The sequence below is a fragment of the Gossypium hirsutum genome, chromosome A05 (assembly GCF_007990345.1).
Source record: "Gossypium hirsutum isolate 1008001.06 chromosome A05, Gossypium_hirsutum_v2.1, whole genome shotgun sequence".
Classification (NCBI taxonomy): domain Eukaryota; kingdom Viridiplantae; phylum Streptophyta; class Magnoliopsida; order Malvales; family Malvaceae; genus Gossypium; species Gossypium hirsutum.
The window spans coordinates 24,254,355-24,274,061 of NC_053428.1; the positions used below are offsets into that span (position 1 = coordinate 24,254,355).

Genomic DNA, 19,707 nt, shown 5'->3' on the forward strand with positions numbered 1-19,707 from the left:
AATGTAATGGGGTGAAGCCAAACCCAGAATAACCTGAGTTTGAATCATTATTGTACAAAATAAAATCAAAAGCTTCAAGACGCATTAACCATGTCACTATGTTTAAGTTTCTATTGGCCCTTTATAAAGCCTAATGACTATCTATATCTTGTACTAAAGAAAACAATTCACTAAACATCAAGTGGAGTATAACAAGAGTATACCCAAATTCTATAAACAAAATACAGCATTAATTCTTTATAGAATAGATATTAGAAGACTCATATATCTTTATAGATATGTAATTATTCAGTAAATATCTATTTGGATAGTCGCAACTATCAAGAATGAATATAATTATTTACTAATTATTTGGATAATCATATTTTCTTTGTTAATAATCAAATAACGTAATCTTCAATAATAAGAAATACACCTCATAAATAGTAACAACTCTCAATTAATAATCAAATAACATAAATTTTAATTATTTTATAATTTTTCAATGTATAAATATATTTTAAAAATATTTCAACATCATTTTCTTTAAATAAATAAAATTTTATATTTTTCAATTGTCATATTAAAGAATATGACAAAACTTATCTAATAAATAAAACCTTAACTCGAATGTTTGAAGAGTGACGAAGGCATGTTACTTTATTTTATTTGCAAGAAAAGAATATTTATGAGAATATTTTGTTTTGCAAACAATAATTTGTAGGAAAAAAAAATTAATTTTTGAAAATTTTGAGGCATATTCTCGATTAGTAAAAGTAGAGAGTTGAATCATAAATTATGATTTTATATTATATTTCATGAGAAATTTACAATGGTATATCATACGCTCAAAATGGTTAAGTGATAAATAAGAAATTTATGCTTAAAATAAGTCACTTGTAAATATTTATTAAGAAAAATAAAAATTTAAATCCCACATTGATTAAATATAAAGTATGAAATATGTATATATGTATATATTTGAGAATTTACTTGAAAAATTCTTAAATAACTAAGCTTGAAATATGCACAGCGTATTTAAAATATTTTTCTAAAATCTATATTTAGGTACATAAATGAAATAAAATGTTACTCTTAAAAAATATTAAAATTCTAAAATTTGGAACAAATATTCTAATAATAAAATATTTATAACAATAATAAACTTAACATAGAAAGAACTATAGATTTATTTATTAGGTATAATGTTTTTGTTTGCATGGCAGTTCGCCATCTGTTTGAATTTACAGTAATATGAATCTCAGTTGCCATCTGTTTGGTGACACCCAAACCTAGACACTATCTCACATGCTCGTCTTTTATGTGCGTATATATATTCACACACATACATACATATTGCTGACAATTTCTCATGAACCATCCTGCCCAATGAAAAATTTCTGAGTAAACTGCTTCTGAAACTCCCAACTTTCATTCTCCATCATCTTTTGGCCCAAATTTTAGCTACACTTTTTCTATCCCAAACATTTCGCTTTCTTACTCCAGATTTCGAAGGTATTTTGGATCATGCACGTCTTTATTCCAATCGTTTGTTTTTTTCCTTCTGGATTTTTCAATGTTACCCGTTTGTTTTTTATCTTTAATTTCTTTTTTGCCCTTTTTGAAAATGTGGGTTCTTTGTTCTTTCATTCATTGGACTGCCACTTGTGATTTATGACATATTGTCTGAATTGATATACACACATATATATATGTGTGTGTGCATGTATTTTGGAATTGATGCAATGTTTGTTTACCCATTGGTTTATCTTTAAATTAGCTTTAGCCCTTTTGTTGTTCCTCCGGATGATTGGTCCCTGAAACTTTGCTACGAGGGAAGGTAGAAGCCGGCCAGAACTAGGATGGTGAATAGCATAATACTAGTATATCTGTATTATGTGATTAATATAAAAAATCTGTATTATAATGCTGGCTTGGTTAAAACAATATTGACCTATGATGGTCATAATCATAATAGGAACTTGGGTTTTGTTCTGTCATTGCCTGTGCTTCCTCGTAAGAGTTTCATATTGTAACAACCGATCATGTTAAGACTGTGTGTGTGTGTGTACACATATATGCAGTTGCATGTGCTTTTTGTCATGTATGGCTTGGCTGGAACCAGGCAAGGTTTGGTTATGTTATGAGGGATAGAACTTTGTTGTGCTTTTGGCTTGTTTCTACCTAGCTAGTTTCTATTTGGTTTATTGCTATCTTGCAGACTTTCAAGAATAAAGCAAGTAAAACGACTTTGAATTGTTCTGGTACTCTTTCTTGGTTAATGATCATGGTTGGATGTGATTCTATTTTCAGGGTAAATTGAAGAGGTAGGTTCTGCCAAAGCCAAAGCACAAAATCCTTTAAGTATGAATGGGTATATTGTTGGTGCGATTGTCCCCATTGTTCTTGTGCTCCTTCGAAATTCAAGGAGGGTGAAGAAGCGAGGAGTGCTGGTTGATGTTGGTGGGGAACCTGGGTACACAATCCGAAACATTCGGTTTCCATTCCCTCTAGAAACAGCATGGGAAGGTGTATCTACACTTGCAGAACTTTTTGAGCAGTCATGTAAGCAGAACAGCAATAAAAGCTTGCTTGGCACTAGGAAACTGATTTCGAGTGAGGTTGAAGTAACTGAAGATGGAAGATCCTTTGAGAAGCTTCATTATGGAGAATATGTATGGTTGACATATGCTGAAACATTTGCAGCTGTGTGCTATTTTGCTTCTGGTTTAGTTCAACTTGGTCATAAAAAGGGAGAACGCGTGGCAATCTTTGCTGATACAAGAGAAGAATGGTTCATTGCATTGCAGGTCTGACTAATGTTTTCTGAAATTTTCTATTAATTTCCATGCCTGTTTGTTTAAAATTTTGACTGAGATGTTAACTCATGCCAGGTCCTTCCTTTGCCTTCCTTCAAATTAGAGAAAGTAATTGGTACATGTTATTTTTTCAGGCCTGCTTTACGCGCAATGTCACTGTGGTGACAATATATGCATCTTTGGGGGAGGAGGCTTTATGTCACTCATTAAATGAGGTCCTCTATCCCTCTCTCTGTCTATCTATATCTATACATGTTTGTATCAATACTATTTACTTGCGAAATAGTTAACTTTTTCTTGAACTAATATTTTTATCAGTCCTTAAGAAACTATATCTGTTCTTAATTTGCTTCCCTCAGAGGTGAATTGCCTTTTCTTATTTCTTACATGTTTATATAAATTGTTTAGAACCTGTCGGTAGTTGATTAACGATTCAATAATAATTGCTGAGTTTATTTTTATTCATTGTAATTACTATGCCTTTTGTCCAAAATTTCATCACTGAGCTTGTTAGAATTAATACTTATAGTTTTGTTATGTTGGTAATACACTCTTCAAAAGGTTAGCGAGATAACCATGCATCAGAACAGTATTCCCTGCATCTTATACCGTGTGAACCAAGTGGAAAAAGTTGTTCACTGGTTTAATTGGCCGGTGAAGATTTCATGGTTTTGCACGTTTGTTAGTCATGTTTATTTATTTATGCAATCTTTGCTCTGCCAGACTGACGTTACAACACTGATTTGCGGGGCCAAAGAATTAAAAAAGCTTGTCAACCTTAGTGGACAACTCGACAAGATAAAACATGTGATCTGTATGGATGATGAGATTCCAACTGCTGCAAGTGGTAGATGGGCAGTCACTTCTTTTGCTGATGTCCAGAGAACCGGCTATGAAAACCCTGTTGATGCTGATTTACCTATTGCAGCTGATGTTGCAGTTATAATGTATACTAGTGGAAGTACTGGATTGCCTAAGGTTAGAATGTAGATTTTGGGTTTTGCTTCTTGTAGCCTCTTATAGATTTTGTTGGTAAAAAGATGCTTGCACGATGTTATATCTTTGAGATATGTAAAATTGTCAAGATTAGGTTTCAACAGTGTTAAGCTGCTTCTAATATATCGAATTTGTACAGGGTGTTATGCTGACACATGGCAATATACTAGCTACCGTTGCTGCAGTCAAGACAATTATTCCTGGAATTGGAAGCAAAGATGTCTATCTTGCGTATCTACCCCTTGCTCATATTCTTGAATTAGCGGCTGAGGTATATATGTTGTCTTGAATTACATTACAATTGTTCATTGCAACTTACTTTTGATCTCTGATTATATTCATATTTGTTTACCTGCAGTGTGTTTAAACATATTTTAACATATTTTTTCCAATTGTAGCATTTAATTGTTGCTGTAGGAGGTATCCTAGGATATGGATCCCCTTTGACTCTTACTGATACATCTAGCAAGATAAAACCAGGAACAAAGGGGGATGCCTCCGTGTTAGCTCCAACCCTGATGGCAGCTGTTCCAGCAATTCTTGATCGTCTTCGAGATGGAATACGAAAGAAGGTTAGAAATTTTTACTTTCTCAAACGTATGACTTCTTTATATGTGTGTGTATTTGTGAAAATACGTTAATTTCAAAAAAAATTGAATCTTAAACTTCAGGTTGATGCAAAAGGTGGACTATCCAAGAAATTGTTTGACTTGGCGTATTCTCGTAGATTATCTGCAATAAATGGTAGTTGGTTTGGTGCCTGGGGCCTTGAAAAGTATCTGTGGGACTTACTCATCTTTAAGAAGGTCCGAGCAATTCTAGGTGGTCGCCTTCGATTTTTGCTTTCTGGAGGTGCTCCTCTATCACCAGATACTCAGAGATTTATCAACATCTGCTTTGGGTTAGTATGTTTTTAGCAATTTGAGTTGATATCCATGTAAAAGTTAAACTTATGGATCGTCTGCTGCTGCTCTTACATACTCTCACACAAACTCATATTCAACATTCAGGCACATTTCTGTAGTTTCGTAACAATTGTTGTTCTAAATTTAATTAAGGTGTTGTTTGATTAACTGAAAATTTTGTCTGCTGGTTTATAAAATATACTATATGATTTTATGCCGGTTTCTCATCTAATAAGAGTTAGAAACAGGATTATTAGCGTACCTTCAATTAAAATATTGGTGTAGTTTAGTCAAATTATATGAAAAAGGGAAATCTTAAATAACATTGACAGAATGTAATAAGTAGGTTTTAAGTACTGTAGCTTCTAAAACAAGTTACCAAACACATTAAAGATGAATGCTTTCATCAAACAACACCTTACATCTTGTCCAACAGGAAGATGCTACTTAAACAGCGATTCTTTGGGTGGAAGTTCTATTTTTTGTCTTAGATGGCTATTTGATATGCTAGTAGCTTAGACATTAACAAGGACCAAAACTGTGTGGGATGACAAGTAGCTTTTTGGTACCATGGAGATACTATCATCATGAAGGACACTGACAGTTATCTCTTCCACACAGATTTAATATTTTTAAGTATCATATTCTCATTGGAATTCCTTTTTCAGTACTCCAATTGGCCAAGGGTATGGTCTAACTGAGACTTGTGCTGGTGGCACCTTCTCTGAGGTTGATGATACATCTGTTGGTCGCGTTGGTGCTCCACTTCCTTGCTCCTTTATTAAGGTAAGAGATTATTATTATTACTACTACTACTAGTTTGACTGAGATGACTGCTTAACATATTTGCTTTTGTTCACTATCTGGTGGTTAAGTTTTGTGGCTTTGCTTTGAAATCAACCAAATAGGTTATTTTAATTTTCTCTCCTTTATTCAGGTTGAAACTGGAAGCTTTGAGCTTGAGGATGGACCTCTAAAGCCTCTCTAAGCTTTGTTTCTTGTGTATATTTTGCATATATATGATTGTGTGTGTGTTTGCATGTGTGTCGGCAATCAAAGCTTTATTTTCCCAATGCTGTTTGCTGTATATGATGATTATTTGGCGGATTATTGCTGTGCTCATTTCATCCTGATTTGTTTACTTATTTGCGTTGGTGGGTGAATTTCTGACTTCGATCATATTGCATTATGTGTTGTTTATTTCAGTTAGTAGACTGGCCTGAAGGTGGATATTTAACTAGTAATTCACCAATGCCTCGTGGAGAAATACTGATCGGTGGCCCGAATGTGACGCTTGGATACTTCAAAAATGAAGAAAAAACAAAAGAATCATATAGGGTACGGTTTTGAACTACTGACCTTCACATTCCCTTTCCTTTTCCTCTCTTTTTTTTAACGATTACCTATAATGGATCCTCTCTTTTTCCTTTCTATCTCTTAGTTAACTCGCTATTTTTATTTTTTTGGTGCGGAAAAGGTTGATGAGAGAGGAGTTAGGTGGTTCTGTACAGGTGACATAGGACAGTTTCATTCCGATGGTTGCCTTGAGATAATTGACCGTAAAAAAGACATTGTCAAACTTCAGCATGGAGAATATGTCTCTTTAGGAAAGGTATGAATGGATATTTCCAGTGAAACACTTATGTAATTCGAATTTTCCACTGTAACTAATATTTTTCCTACAGGTTGAGACTGCTCTCAGTATCAGTCCCTATGTCGACAATATTATGTTGCATGCTGATCCATTTCACAGTTTTTGTGTGGCTCTCGTGGTGGCTTCCCAACAAATGGTGGAAGATTGGGCTTCAAAGCAAGGCATTACATTTACTGATTTTGCAGACTTGTGTGAGAAAGAAGAAACTATCAAGGAAGTACATTCCTCTCTTGCTCAGGTATATCTTCAAATTTATCCGAAGATTTAAGCTTTGATGAGGGCGCCAGGATATCCATGTACAATTGCAACAAATTGCAACATATTATACTCTTTGCTTTTTGCATATTGCTACAAATTATTTGAACTTGGAGAACTATCCATCGGCAACATTTGCTTTTGCATCTGTTTGTGATCACTCATTTACGGTATAGGCTTATACTTGGATTTTAGCTTTTTTTGAGTGCTGGCTTAGCTTTGATATAGTTGGTAAAGAAATCTTTTTAATTTGCATGTTCTTTCATGCATAAAGCAGAGATATTGCATTCCCTTTACTTTGAACATACCCTCTGTGCAGCTCTGATGGAGAAAGTAGTGAACCGTTGCGCTGCCACGAGAATCTAGGCTTATAATAATTCAATTTTACTTTTTCACTGTTGCTTTTTTTTTTTCCGACCTCTGACCCTGTTTCGTCCATCTGCTACTGCTTTTAATTGCAGACAGCCAAGAAGTCACGATTGGAGAAATTTGAGATTCCTGCAAAAATCAAATTGATTTCTAGTCCATGGACTCCAGAATCAGGGCTTGTGACTGCAGCTCTCAAGATCAAGAGAGAGGCCATTAGAAGAGCTTTTTCTGAAGACCTGGCCAAGCTATATGCATCATAGTTTCTAGATGCTTTGACTGCTCATTTAGCAACAATCTTGAAGAAAGTAAGACTAATGTAAGATGATATGATCAAAACCCATATTCATTTTCTTTGTTCTAGTTCTTACCATTGCAGTTCATGTTTTGTTCTAAATAAACTACAGGAAAACTCAGGTTTTTGCCTGTCTTCAAGCAGATTGTTAGATTCAAATCACTTTTCTTTGGGTTCGACATGTGTGTATATATCTTTTCTGCTCTAAATAATGTGTCCTTTTTTATACACCTGCAAATCATATCCGTGTTGTGTTCTTGTATACATGTCATGTTTTTTTGTTACTTTTCGGTGCCGTGTAATCTTGCGGTCATCCATGCTACTGAAACCTACCAGGGATAGCTCTTTAAATCACCAAATGAAATAATAGTGATGAGCAGTTTGTAGGCATTGGGTCTCTCTTAACCCGTCTCAATAAAAGATGGGCTGATGTTACCAAAGTTCAGTGGGAGACTAAAATCTAAATGGGGGAGGGTTGCCAAAGGACATGATGTAGCAAAAGACGAATGAATGCCTTTTGTCACTGGACCAGCCTCCTCCTCCAATGATGTTCATTTTTAACTACTTTAAGATTTGGGTCTTATACTTCTTTAAGGCCATGAAAGCAAGCTATTTGTCCTTATAAATTAGGTATATAACGCTTTTTCTATTATTTTGATACCGAAAAATTAATTGGGTTAAAAAATAGGTGGCTCAGAATGTACATGTCTGACTTTTTTCAGTGTATCATTGACCGGAAAAAAAAATGGGTATAGTTTGAAAGGTTAAATTGTGATATAAGCCTATAAATTATTCAGTTGAGCATTTTGACACATTGAATGAGTCAATGCAAAGGGCGAATTTCTTAAAGTTTGAGCTTAGCTCAATTTTATTTTAGTACGAAGTTAAGGTCAATTTAATGTTTTAAGTTAAAGATTAGATTGAAAACCCAGGTGATTAAATAGATGGAAGAGGATGAATTTGTATTTGATTGCTGATTCAATCCTAAAAAGAAAGTAGAAGAAGAAGAAGAAGAAGAAGAAAGGAACACAGTTTACTTTAGTTTTACTCTCTGCTAAGAGATCTAGTTTCTAGTGAATGATACCTCAACTTGTCATCATGTGTAATAATGAACAATGTATTTTGCTTAGTTTTGGGGGAAAACAGAAACTAAGGAAGTAGGAATGGATTTAATTTAATTAATTCATATAATTATAATTAAGATATGATATTTAAGTAAAGAAAACACATGGGGTTGGTTTTGATTTGATATGTACATGATTAAACCCTTTTCATCTATTTACTAATTCAATGGCATAAAAAAAGCCAAAGTGGATTTTGGTTGAAAAGGTCAAAAAGTCTCATGAAGAAGATGAACAAAGTAGAAATTTGTAGTTTGAACCATATAAGTCAATTCCCTAAGCTTTTGTTAGCCTTTCTTATGTTTGAACCATAATTTTTCCATCCAAATTAAATATAATGTGCTTGGAATATTATTGTTGTTGTTATTAATTGTGTAAAGAAGACCTAGAAAAAGTCTTTGAGAGAATATCCTAGTATTAAGGAATTAATTTTATAAAATGGAAAATAGAAATCAATTTTTATTATTAATATATAATCCAAAACAATAAATTAATAACATACTAAACATAGTAGTTGATCATCTCATTCATTAGTATATTTAGTAAAGCTTAGAGAATAATTAAGATGGACAAAAAATTTAATTAATTCATGGTAATTTTAAAAGGTATGAGGAGGAGACCCACATCTACAATTTGGTCCATGAAGATGATGATGATGTTCAGAAATATTTGAGTCCTCACCTCACCCAACCCACATTGGAAACACCCTCTTCTCCCCCATGTGACTCCGCTTCTCTATTACTTTTCATTGTTTCCCCCCTTTCACCTTTTTTATTAAAGGAAAAAAAAAGGCTTTTTAGATGTGTTCTCTCATGGACAAAACCTTCACAAAGTTCAATCTCAAAGCAACCTCTTCTCTCTCTCTCTCTCTCTCTCTCTCTTTTTGGGTTATAATTTTTTCCCCTTATTTAAGACATTTCTTTTTCAATTCCCTTTACGCATGTACAAATGCAGGAACATACACAGAAAAAAAAAACATATGTCCATGACAGGAAGCTTGCACTAGTGGCAAAATTATATGAATGATAGGTTTTGGAAAAAAGAAAAAAAAAAAGAGAGTATAGGTTAATAAATGAAGTTGATATCATTTTATTGTAATGTATTTTAGAAAAATTAATTCATAAGACAATGTTTTGGGATAAATAAGTTGAATATGTAGAAAAAATTAATTGGATAAATAGATTATTTTAAAGATAAAAAAATGCGTTCGACTAGACTACTTTTCCTAACAAGTCAACAAAAAATTCATCTAACTAAACATGTTTTTATATTTTCCCTTCAAAAATAGTATATTTTTTTAAATTTAAAAAAAATAATCTATTTTACTAATTAAGTTTTTGTGAGAATAGGAGCAATAGTATTGGGAACCCCATGTTGAGAAGATTGATGCGAAGGACTAGTGCTTTTTTTTTTCTTTCCCTAATTTTCAAATGTCTTGTGCTACATCAATTCCCTGTATCTCGTGCCTTTAAATGACCCCTTAAATCATTTGGGAATCTTAATTTTTGACTTGAAATCTACAATCACAACCCCATACACCTGTTGTACACATGCATGCATATGTGTGTGTATATATATATAACATGAATTGCAAAATATTACTGTAGAAGCCAACTAAATTACTATTTTAACTCATTTTCATGGCACTTACGTTTTGCTTTATCAGGAGTTGCTAAATTATTCATTACATTTACCATCCCCAAATTTTATATCAATAGCAACCCAACTGCCGTACCAATACAACTATGGAAATCTTACCAACAATTTGGTAAAAATTTTTTTATTTAAGTGCCAATCTCACCAACAAATCAAAACTATATTCCTTTTTTTTTAATTTTCCTAGGAATTTGTCTAAATGAACATTTATATCAAAATTAAGAACTTATAATTTCAACCAACTGAATTTTAATTTAATTATATAAATATTATTATTAATATAATAGAACGTAAATTCAATATTTATTCTTGGAAGAAAAAAACTTTCACTTTCTAAAATATAACTATCTTTAAAAGACTGTTTCCAATAAATAAATCAACCATTTTCTTGTTAGACCGCAATATGGTAAACGTTTTCACTTTTCAAAGCAAATATTAGGTGGTCAAAGAATTGGCTTTAAAGTAGATCAAATTCCCTGGTTGAATGGATGGTTTATCTTAAATATATATAATTTATTTATTTTTATAATTAAATAATTATAATTATTTATGTATACTGTGTAACATAGTATAATACGCTTGTTATTTTATTTATAATAATTAAATGAAATAAAATATTTATATATAAAATTTAAATTTAAATATAAAACATCCTTAAAAAGGAAAACCCCCAATTTACCACTGCGTACTCTGGTCTAAACTTATGAGATGGTAGGGGCCAACCTCATTATTATGATCGAAAATTCGTGTATATTTATATTATATTCGTATCTCGTGATCATATTTAATAATAATATATAAATTTTCTTTTTTCTTTTTTTTTTCTACACAATATAAGAAGGTATAGGAGCAGCAATTCATGTCCTTTTTTTTTACTATAGTTTTGTCTTTAAAGGAAGAGTTCACATTTGCTTCTCTTTCGTTTCCAGTCCAGTACAACCCCCCCCCCCTTTTTACTATGATGAATGGGTACAGGGAAGACAATTCATGCTGCTATTTCCATCCTAAACAAGTAGTTATTGGGGTTTGCCCTTTGTGCTTAAACGAGAGGCTTCTTGTCTTAGCTTCAAAGCAAGGCCAGCGCTCTTCATCTTCATCCTCTACCAGAGCTGGCCGTAGTAGATTCCTTCAAGGTGTTTCACAAAAGAAACCCCACATTTACCTCCCCAACATCTTTGCTTTTGGTTCCCTTCTCAATCGTCCTCAACCTCACCTCAACCATTTGAAACCTCAAGATTTCGATGATCATGATGCTTCTACCAGTCAGGAAGGTATTTCGATTTCAACTTGGTCTTGCAAAAACTGGGTTTTTTTTTCTTGGGGTATGTGTGTGTTCTTGAATATCAATTACATGCATGCATATGTCTCTTCATAGGCAAAATTATTGTCTGTGTAAATGACAAAAGTGTGGTCAAAGCTGGAAATTCAAGAATCTTATCCTGTTTTCTTCAGCTTTCCTCTGCAACTTCCACCCCCCCCCTTTTAGTGTTCATAGTAAAGTAATTCCCTTGCATGATTGGTTTACTCATGGGAATGCCATTAGTAGTTTTTTGGAAAATCATAAAATCCATCCAATTATGCATATAAATTTATCCATCTTTGCTTTAGCATCTGACCAGTATCTGCAAACAGAAATTTTCAAAAAAAAAAAAAAACTTTCCTGTATCATTCCAGATATAACCAAAACAACACCACCATATATCTGTTGGATGATTCGTGCAAAATCATTCCACTTCTTAGTAATATGAAGACAACAAATATCAGTACAAATTCATCTAATCATCCATTAAAAACGGACCCCTTTCATGTCAAGTCTTGCTAATCATGTCCTCACCTTATCAAATTTTGATAAAACATGGCTTTCCTTAACATTCTTTTCCTGGCTATATGTTGGTCTCACCATTAATGTAGCCAACTACCAACAATTGTTACTTTTAATTCCTTTTTGAAAACCCAGATTATACTTGTGTATTTGCAGACTCATTTATCTCAATCAAGTTCGAAGAGAATGGGGTTGGTTCATGGGAAAAAGGCAAAGTTTCAAAGGTATCACTTGAGCATTGCAGCATGTCGTGGAAGGCCAGCTTGAGCAATAAGAGTGTGATACAGCATCCCAAACCAGGTGGGAAACTGAGGTGGCGAAAGCGGATGGGTCATTTGTTTCAGCTGGTAAGGTGGAAGAGGTCCAACAAGGCTGAGGGAGTTAAGGTTATGAAGAAGAGCTGGATAACACGGACTCTCACAAAGAAGACTAAAGAATAAAAGACTCCCTTGTTTTTTTTTTTTTTTTGTATAGAAAGGGACAGTAAGTAAAGTAAAAGCTAAGCTAAGGTTTCCTCCGCCATTGCCCATATGTGTGTGTTGGGGCTATCGTTTTGGCTTTAAAAAAGTTGATTGGTTTCTTCTTCTTGTATTCTATTCCAAAACAGAACAATATTGTTACGATGTGCCATTCATTTTAGATTGGACCTAAGACAAGAGCACGTTTTTAATGCAAAAACAAGTATTTGTATATTTTAACCTTACAAGTGCCAATAGGATCAAAACCCTTTCTCAAGTGAGGAATTTTTTTTTTATATTTCTTTCATTAATTTAGTAACAAGAATACTTATTTTATACGAATAATTGTTGAATTTTAAACAGATAGGGAAATTTTCACAAATGTTGCTAGATTTCTGCCAGTAATGGAGCAGGCGTCTAGCTTTGGTTCAAAATGGCAATTTGTCCCCAAAGTTGTTCCAAGTTCTAACTATCAACCAAAGGGACCATTGCAGTTAGGACCACAATGGAGTGGACGAAACGTTTCCACATGAGCTGAAGAAAAATGAAGACGAAACAATATCGCTGCATTGCTTTCAACCAACAACCAAATACGTCACTAGATTTCCTCTTTATACTATAACGTAGGAAACATTTTCATTGAAATGTATCAAAATTCAAATGGATTAATTATCCTCCACTATATAACCATTTTTTCAATTCAATGTCTTAAACTCGTAACATCAAATTCAGTTAAATTATATAAATTGGACCTGATCAAATATCAAGCTATATATCAACTCCGAATTTCTGTTTAAAGGGTTTGAAAAAAAATATTGAAATTTGTTTGAAAGAAATGAAAGTGTGATTATCAGTGTAGTAGTTATTCTTTCTTGTAATTACAAAAAATTATAATTCATTGGACATGCTTGGCTAACCGTATCGGTATAAATTGTAATTACACGTACATAATTTATATTTTTAAAAATATTAATTATTATAAAAAATATTAGTATGAGAATAATAATTTCTAAACAAGTAAATAAAATAAAATCATCGTATATATTATGTTAGTCTAAAAGATAATATGATTCCTAATAAAAATTACAAGAAAAACAAATACCGTATGCAATTTTATCTAATTATTCTAGTGCATATTTATTTAGTTATTGACTGAGTTCTAGTACATATGCTCCTTATTATCATCTATTGGTCATTGACTGAGTTCAACACCATCCGAATTTGAATATGCATCATTAAAATTATCAGTATCTCATTCTTCTATATACACTTCAAAGTATAAACCTTCTCAATTCCACCTATTATTAAAGTTATAAAATATGTTGCATGTTAGTACGACTCAACATTATTTTATTTTATACTATACTAAAGTGATGTTAATATAATAAATATTTTTAGAACAATAAATATCTTCTTAATCACATTTTAATCTCAAATTAAAAAAAATTATTATTACATAAAATCATAAATTTTAACTATAATTTCAACATCTTTTAAGTCAATTAACAATAAATAAATCTTTTTACCAATAATTTATAGATTAGCAACTTGTTTGGGAAACATTATTTTGGGTGGCCATTGATATTTAACCACCCCAAAGAATCCTCAACTAAAGTAGTTGAAATTAACCGCTGTATCCTCCATCACTTGCTATTGTCAAGCCATTTTCTCCAATCTGCATAACTTCCAAGGCAATGTGATTTGAATGTATAAAATATCTTTTTCTTTATTCAGAAACATCCATAATTCCCATTAGTTGACCCTAGACTTTGAATTTGAAAACCCATTAATTTTCCTCTTAATCGAAAACAATATTGTAGAAAGTTCCGCAACACACTTTTTATTAATGGACAATATTATTTTTTAGGCATGTAATAAAACTGTACTACTTTATTTATATATTTATTTTTTTTCAAATTAATATCATACATCTTTTTTAACACTAGATAAGTTTCATTTAATAATATTTTAACCATAATTAGTATTGGTTAATTAAATAAAATTAATGTTAAAAATTAAATAAAATTAACAAATAATAATAGTAACTAGACTTATCTATGGGTGGCCCAGCCGGAAAGCTTGGAGAAAAATATAGACCTGAAAAATATGTTTGGACAAAAAATAAAGTTTGCTTAGAAAATGGGTCAGGTTTCGAGTAAAATTTTTGGACTCAAGCCCAGCCCGTTCGAGTTTGCAAAAAAAAAAACTATTTTTTCCACTATTTTGATCTTCTTTCCTCACTGTTTTGCTATGATTTCATTATTATATTGCTATTATTTTGTTGTTATTATTTAGATATTGTATAGCTCTTATTTTATTGTTAATTTTACTACTATTTTAAAGGCATTTGCTTATTACGTTAAACCTATTTTAGTGTTATTTAAGTACAAAGATTTTGTTAATTTATTTTCAATTTGTTAGAAAACATTTATTTTAATGTTTTTAGTGTATTTGATGTATTTGTATTTCAAATTTTTTATAAAATAAAATAATTTTTAATACGGGCGAGCCATGCTAAGGTTTTAACATTTTATTAGAGATGGATTAGGGCAAAATTTTGAGCCTATTTTTCTGGTTAAGCTCGAGCCTAGAATTTTGTTAAGACTCAAACCCGAGTAGATTCATGGACAACTCTAATAGTAACGCAAGGTTTATGGGTTTTTTTTGTTCAACTAAATTTTTATAACATGGTTAAATTAGGATTTAAGGTTTTAAAATTTATAAAAAAAATTAATTTATTAATTTTGGAATTAAAAAACAATATACACTCTAAAAAAATTTATGACATTTTATTATTAGATGAAAAAAAATTAACTTTTTAAGATCAAGCATTAAACTCTTAACTCAAATCAAATCTCAAAAAATCTTAAAGCATTTTGTCCCCAGAAATTGTAACTAATTATTTTAAAATCTGCTTCCCTTCCCATTCAATAATTTCACCAATTGTGAAGCATCTGCCTTTTTTTCCCCTCCGTTGAGTCAAAGGGCAAATGGGTTAAGGTACAGTGAGACTTAGACCTGTTCATATATTTAAACCGATCCAAATTTATCCAAAACCAGATACGTGTTGGGACAGATGATGAGGAGAAGTAGGAAAGGCAGGGAGTGAAAAGGACCCTCAAAAAAGCATTCAATTCATTCATCCACCCAAATCCCAAATACATAAGGTGATCAGAAGAATAAAAAGGGAAACAGCTTTAGTTTATTTCTTTACCTCTAAGATACAGAGGGGTCTCTCTCCCTCTCTCACAATTCAAACAAGCTTTAAAAAGAGTAACGACACATGGTTTTGTGTTACACGACTCAAAATTTCTATCCAATATAACCAAATTATACAAAAATATTCAAGACTTTAACACACCTTCTGGTAGCTCTCTTTCCAATGGTCCACATTACACCACCTTTATGATTCCTTCTTTTATTTTCAAATTACCATAAAAGAATTTAACGCCTATATTAAGTTCTCATTTCAACTATTTGATGGGCACCTACTTGAAATTCTAATTCAATTACTATCTTATATTATTTTAACATTTATAAACCTTTACCTTTTTTTTTTAATAATCTCCTTCGTGTAAAATATTTCAATGAGATTATTTGGTTATTTTATTGGATATGTCTACATTAGTTGGTTTATAGGTTCCCCAGGCTCTAACTCTCACATATGCTCATATTCCAATGAGATACACATGTGAAAGCCTATGATCATAAAGCATGGGAATGGAATTTTTTTTAAATTGCAAATTTACAATTATATCATTATTGATCAATTTTAAGAAATTTTTGACTCCTTACTTTATAGTCAATAGACTCTTTAATAAATTTGGTATCGTCCTCGTTAAAAGTTTTGTTTATGTTAGGATCGTCCCGATTAAGCAACGAACAAGTAAAAATAGTAGAAGAAATTGAGAAGATGAACACACAAATTTAACGTGGAAAAACCCCTCAAAAGAGGATAAAAAACCACGGGTAAAGATAATTTTACTATAATGGCAAAAGAATGAAGAGTACAAAAGATGGAGATAAAAACTAAACCCCGAAAACCCGAAAAACAAAGAACCCTCAAACGTAAACACAAAATTCTCTGAATGTGTTATGAGTTATAATCTAATGGGTGTCTATTAATTCTAAGATTGTAAAGGAGCCTATTTATAGGCTAAATTAGTAAGTCAAATAAACTATACTAATAAATGCTAAATATATTATACTAATAAATACTAAATCTTCTAGAAAGAAAATATATTTTTTTTAACTTGACTTGCAAGCAATCTCTTAGAATTTGGGTCACACAATTCTAACAATCTCCACCTTGACACAAATTCTTTCAATGCCATCTTTGCCAAAACCCGCCACGGGCCTATCTTGAACTATGCAGGGAATTAACTGAGTCGAATCTATGCTTAGAAGCTGGAAGACTTCTAGCCTTCGACTTGTGCACTGCCAAATCAAAACTAACTCGGGTCTGATTTTCACGAATACAGTGCCCTAACTTTTCAAAACCTGCATCCAAAAGAGAACCTCTCTTCAACGAAACGGTCATACCTTTTTCCCTCTTATGACCAAGTTGTCTCCGCTTCAAATGAGTTCACTTTGACTCCGTAATGGACGAGGGACGTCCGCTTTCACCGGTCACTGTAGAACCTTCCAGAATATAAAGACTGCCGGTTCTTTTACCTTTTAACAAAACGAGAGCTCCACGAGATACTTTAATGTCGCTCGACTCGATGTTGATTTTGCATCCTTTCAAGTCTAAAATACTCAAGGAGATGAGATTCTTTCGTAAATCAGGTACATACCTGACATCTGAGAGTGTCCTAATCGTCCCATCGTGTATCCTAATTTTAACAGTACCAATACCGATTATTTTACTAGATGAATCGTTTCCCATGTGCACAACTCCACCTTCAACTGAACTGTATGTGGAGAACCATTCTCTATTGGGACACATGTGGAAAGAACATCCTGAATCTAGGATCCACTCAGACGTAAGCTTGGAGTTATCGCTCGTTGACACTAACAAGAAATCATCACCGCCTTCATCGACCAAATTAGCACCAGCTACATCTTCCTCTTTACTCTCAGCAGCTCTTTTATTTCGCAGTTTATAACAATCTGCTTTGACGTGACCTAACTTTTTGCAATAGCGACACCTTTTGTCTCGTTTCTTTGATGCTACCAAAACGGAAGCTTGTCTATCTGCTTTGCTATTCAAATCAAACTCATTGTCGAGTTTGTCTCTACTCAACAAATGACCCTTCACATCTTCGAACGAGAGTTTGTCTCTGCCATAAATCAGGGTCTCCCTGAAAGACTTGTATGAAGAGGGTAAAGAGCACAATAATAGCATAGCTTGATCTTCATCGTCAATATGAACCTCAACGTTCTTTAAATCATTTAAAAGAGTAATGAATTGACTGATGTGATCTTTAAGAAGCTCACCTTCGTTCATGCGAAACGTAAATAGACGTTGTTTCAACACTAAACGGTTAGCCAGAGACTTAGTCGCATAAAGAGTTTCTAACCTTTTCCACAAGGCGAATGAGGTCTTCTCCATCAATACCTCCTGCAATACTGTATTCGCGAGGCACAACTGGATTGCAGACAAGGCCTTTTCATCAAGCTCTTCCCATTCTGTTTGATTTAGATTCTCAGGCTTTTTCCCTATAACAACCTTTTTCAAGCCATTTTGAACTAGAATTGCCATCATCCGAACTTGCCACAGATTGAAATTTGTCTCACCATCGAACTTCTCAATTTCAAACCTTGTTGCTGCCATCTCTGACCGGGCTGATCTATGAAAGTTAAACTAGCTCTGATACCACTTGTTAGGATCGTCCCGATTAAGGAACGAACAAGTAAAAATAGTAGAAGAAATTGAGAAGATGAACACACAAATTTAACGTGGAAAAACCCCTTAAAAGAGGATAAAAAACCACGGGCAAAGATAATTTTACTATAATGGCAAAAGAATGAAGAGTACAAAAGATGGAGATAAAAACTAAACCCCGAAAACCCGAAAAACAAAGAACCCTCAAACGTAAACACAAAATTCTCTGAATGTGTTATGAGTTCTAATCTAATGGGTGTCTATTAATTCTAAGATTGTAAAGGAGCCTATTTATAGGCTAAATTAGTAAGTCAAATAAACTATACTAATAAATGCTAAATATATTATACTAATAAATACTAAATCTTCTAGAAAGAAAATATATTTTTGTTTAACTTGACTTGCAAGCAATCTCTTAGAATTTGGGTCACACAATTCTAACAGTTTAGTATCTTTGTCAACAATTTGAATACTTAAAGAGACAATAAGTTCATAAAGTAAGAATACCTTATTAGATGTCGAGAAGGTGAACCATACACAATTATGTATGGTTGTACTTAAATTCATACCCTAAAGCTATAAGGCACAAGTTCAAGTCTAACGTGCACAATCATGTGTTGTTCACCTGTTCAAATATCAAACGAGGCAATCATGCTTTATAAATCTATGCTTAAAGAGTACTCCCAACAAATACGAAAAGCAAAATCCTTGGAAGGAACAATACCAAATTTGTTGAAGAGTTTGTTTGACTTTGCGCAAGTGACACCTTACAAATTTCTCCTAAAAATGTTAAAAATCTCTGAACAATTAAAATAAATCTAGATCAAACCTATGCATAATCAATTTGAAGTTCTCGTGAGGTCTTCTTTGCCATTAAACTGATTTTCAAAAATGGACGTTAAAAGTGGAGATTTAGAGGTAGAGATTTTTATCCAATGTCTTGTAACAACATAAAATAATAATAATAATAATAATAATAATCCAAACTCTTTGTTGAGATCTCAAATATCAGAAATCAAGTTCCATTAATATATATACATATTCTGATTTGTAACTGGATTCCTTGATGTCTGATGGAAAATTGGAAATGAGACCTCATTCAATGATCCGTGCACTGAGACCCTAGCTTTAGGGGCTCTATTTGAGGCATCAATTTTCTCCTAATTTTGGCATGTATACTAGACAACGAGAGACCCAAATCAAACACAGTGATAATATCCTTTCAGTTTAAGACTTTATTTATTTATTTAATAATGAAATTTAAAATCAAATAGATCAAACTTTTAAATAAAAAATTCTTAATCTCATTTTTATCCACAAAATTTATTATTTAAAAAAAAAACATCAGTATCTCTATGCAGATTATCTTTCCTTTATATACAAGTAATTACAGGGAAGAAAAATATAATTCATAATCTTAAAATATTAAAGTTTCTTTTGTTTTTCAATATATAAAAGTTTATGTTTTCATATTGGATATGTGAAAGTATGCAATATTTATAAATAAAATAATATATATTAGAAAAACGAAAAAAAGATATACAGAGTGTGTGG

The 19,707-nt window shown here is 32.3% G+C and overlaps 2 protein-coding genes across 2 annotated transcripts; both read left to right on the forward strand.

Annotated features, from left to right (window-relative positions):
- Window positions 1-1,181: 1,181 nt before the first annotated feature.
- On the forward strand, window positions 1,182-7,497 carry LOC107922824 (long chain acyl-CoA synthetase 9, chloroplastic). Its single transcript, XM_016853003.2, has 12 exons — window positions 1,182-1,494; window positions 2,293-2,789; window positions 2,933-3,013; window positions 3,522-3,776; window positions 3,934-4,065; window positions 4,193-4,366; window positions 4,466-4,695; window positions 5,368-5,485; window positions 5,906-6,037; window positions 6,177-6,311; window positions 6,385-6,591; window positions 7,070-7,497. The coding sequence occupies exons 2-12, from the start codon at window positions 2,346-2,348 to the stop codon at window positions 7,235-7,237; spliced, it is 2,076 nt and encodes a 691-aa protein (XP_016708492.2). The 5' UTR covers window positions 1,182-1,494; window positions 2,293-2,345; the 3' UTR covers window positions 7,238-7,497.
- Window positions 7,498-10,718: 3,221 nt separating this feature from the next.
- Window positions 10,719-12,560, forward strand: LOC107922894 (uncharacterized). The gene is made up of 2 exons (XM_016853100.2): window positions 10,719-11,317; window positions 12,025-12,560. Exons 1-2 carry the CDS (start codon window positions 10,906-10,908, stop codon window positions 12,306-12,308), a joined length of 696 nt encoding a protein of 231 aa, XP_016708589.2. The 5' UTR covers window positions 10,719-10,905; the 3' UTR covers window positions 12,309-12,560.
- The last annotated feature ends 7,147 nt before the right edge of the window (window positions 12,561-19,707 follow it).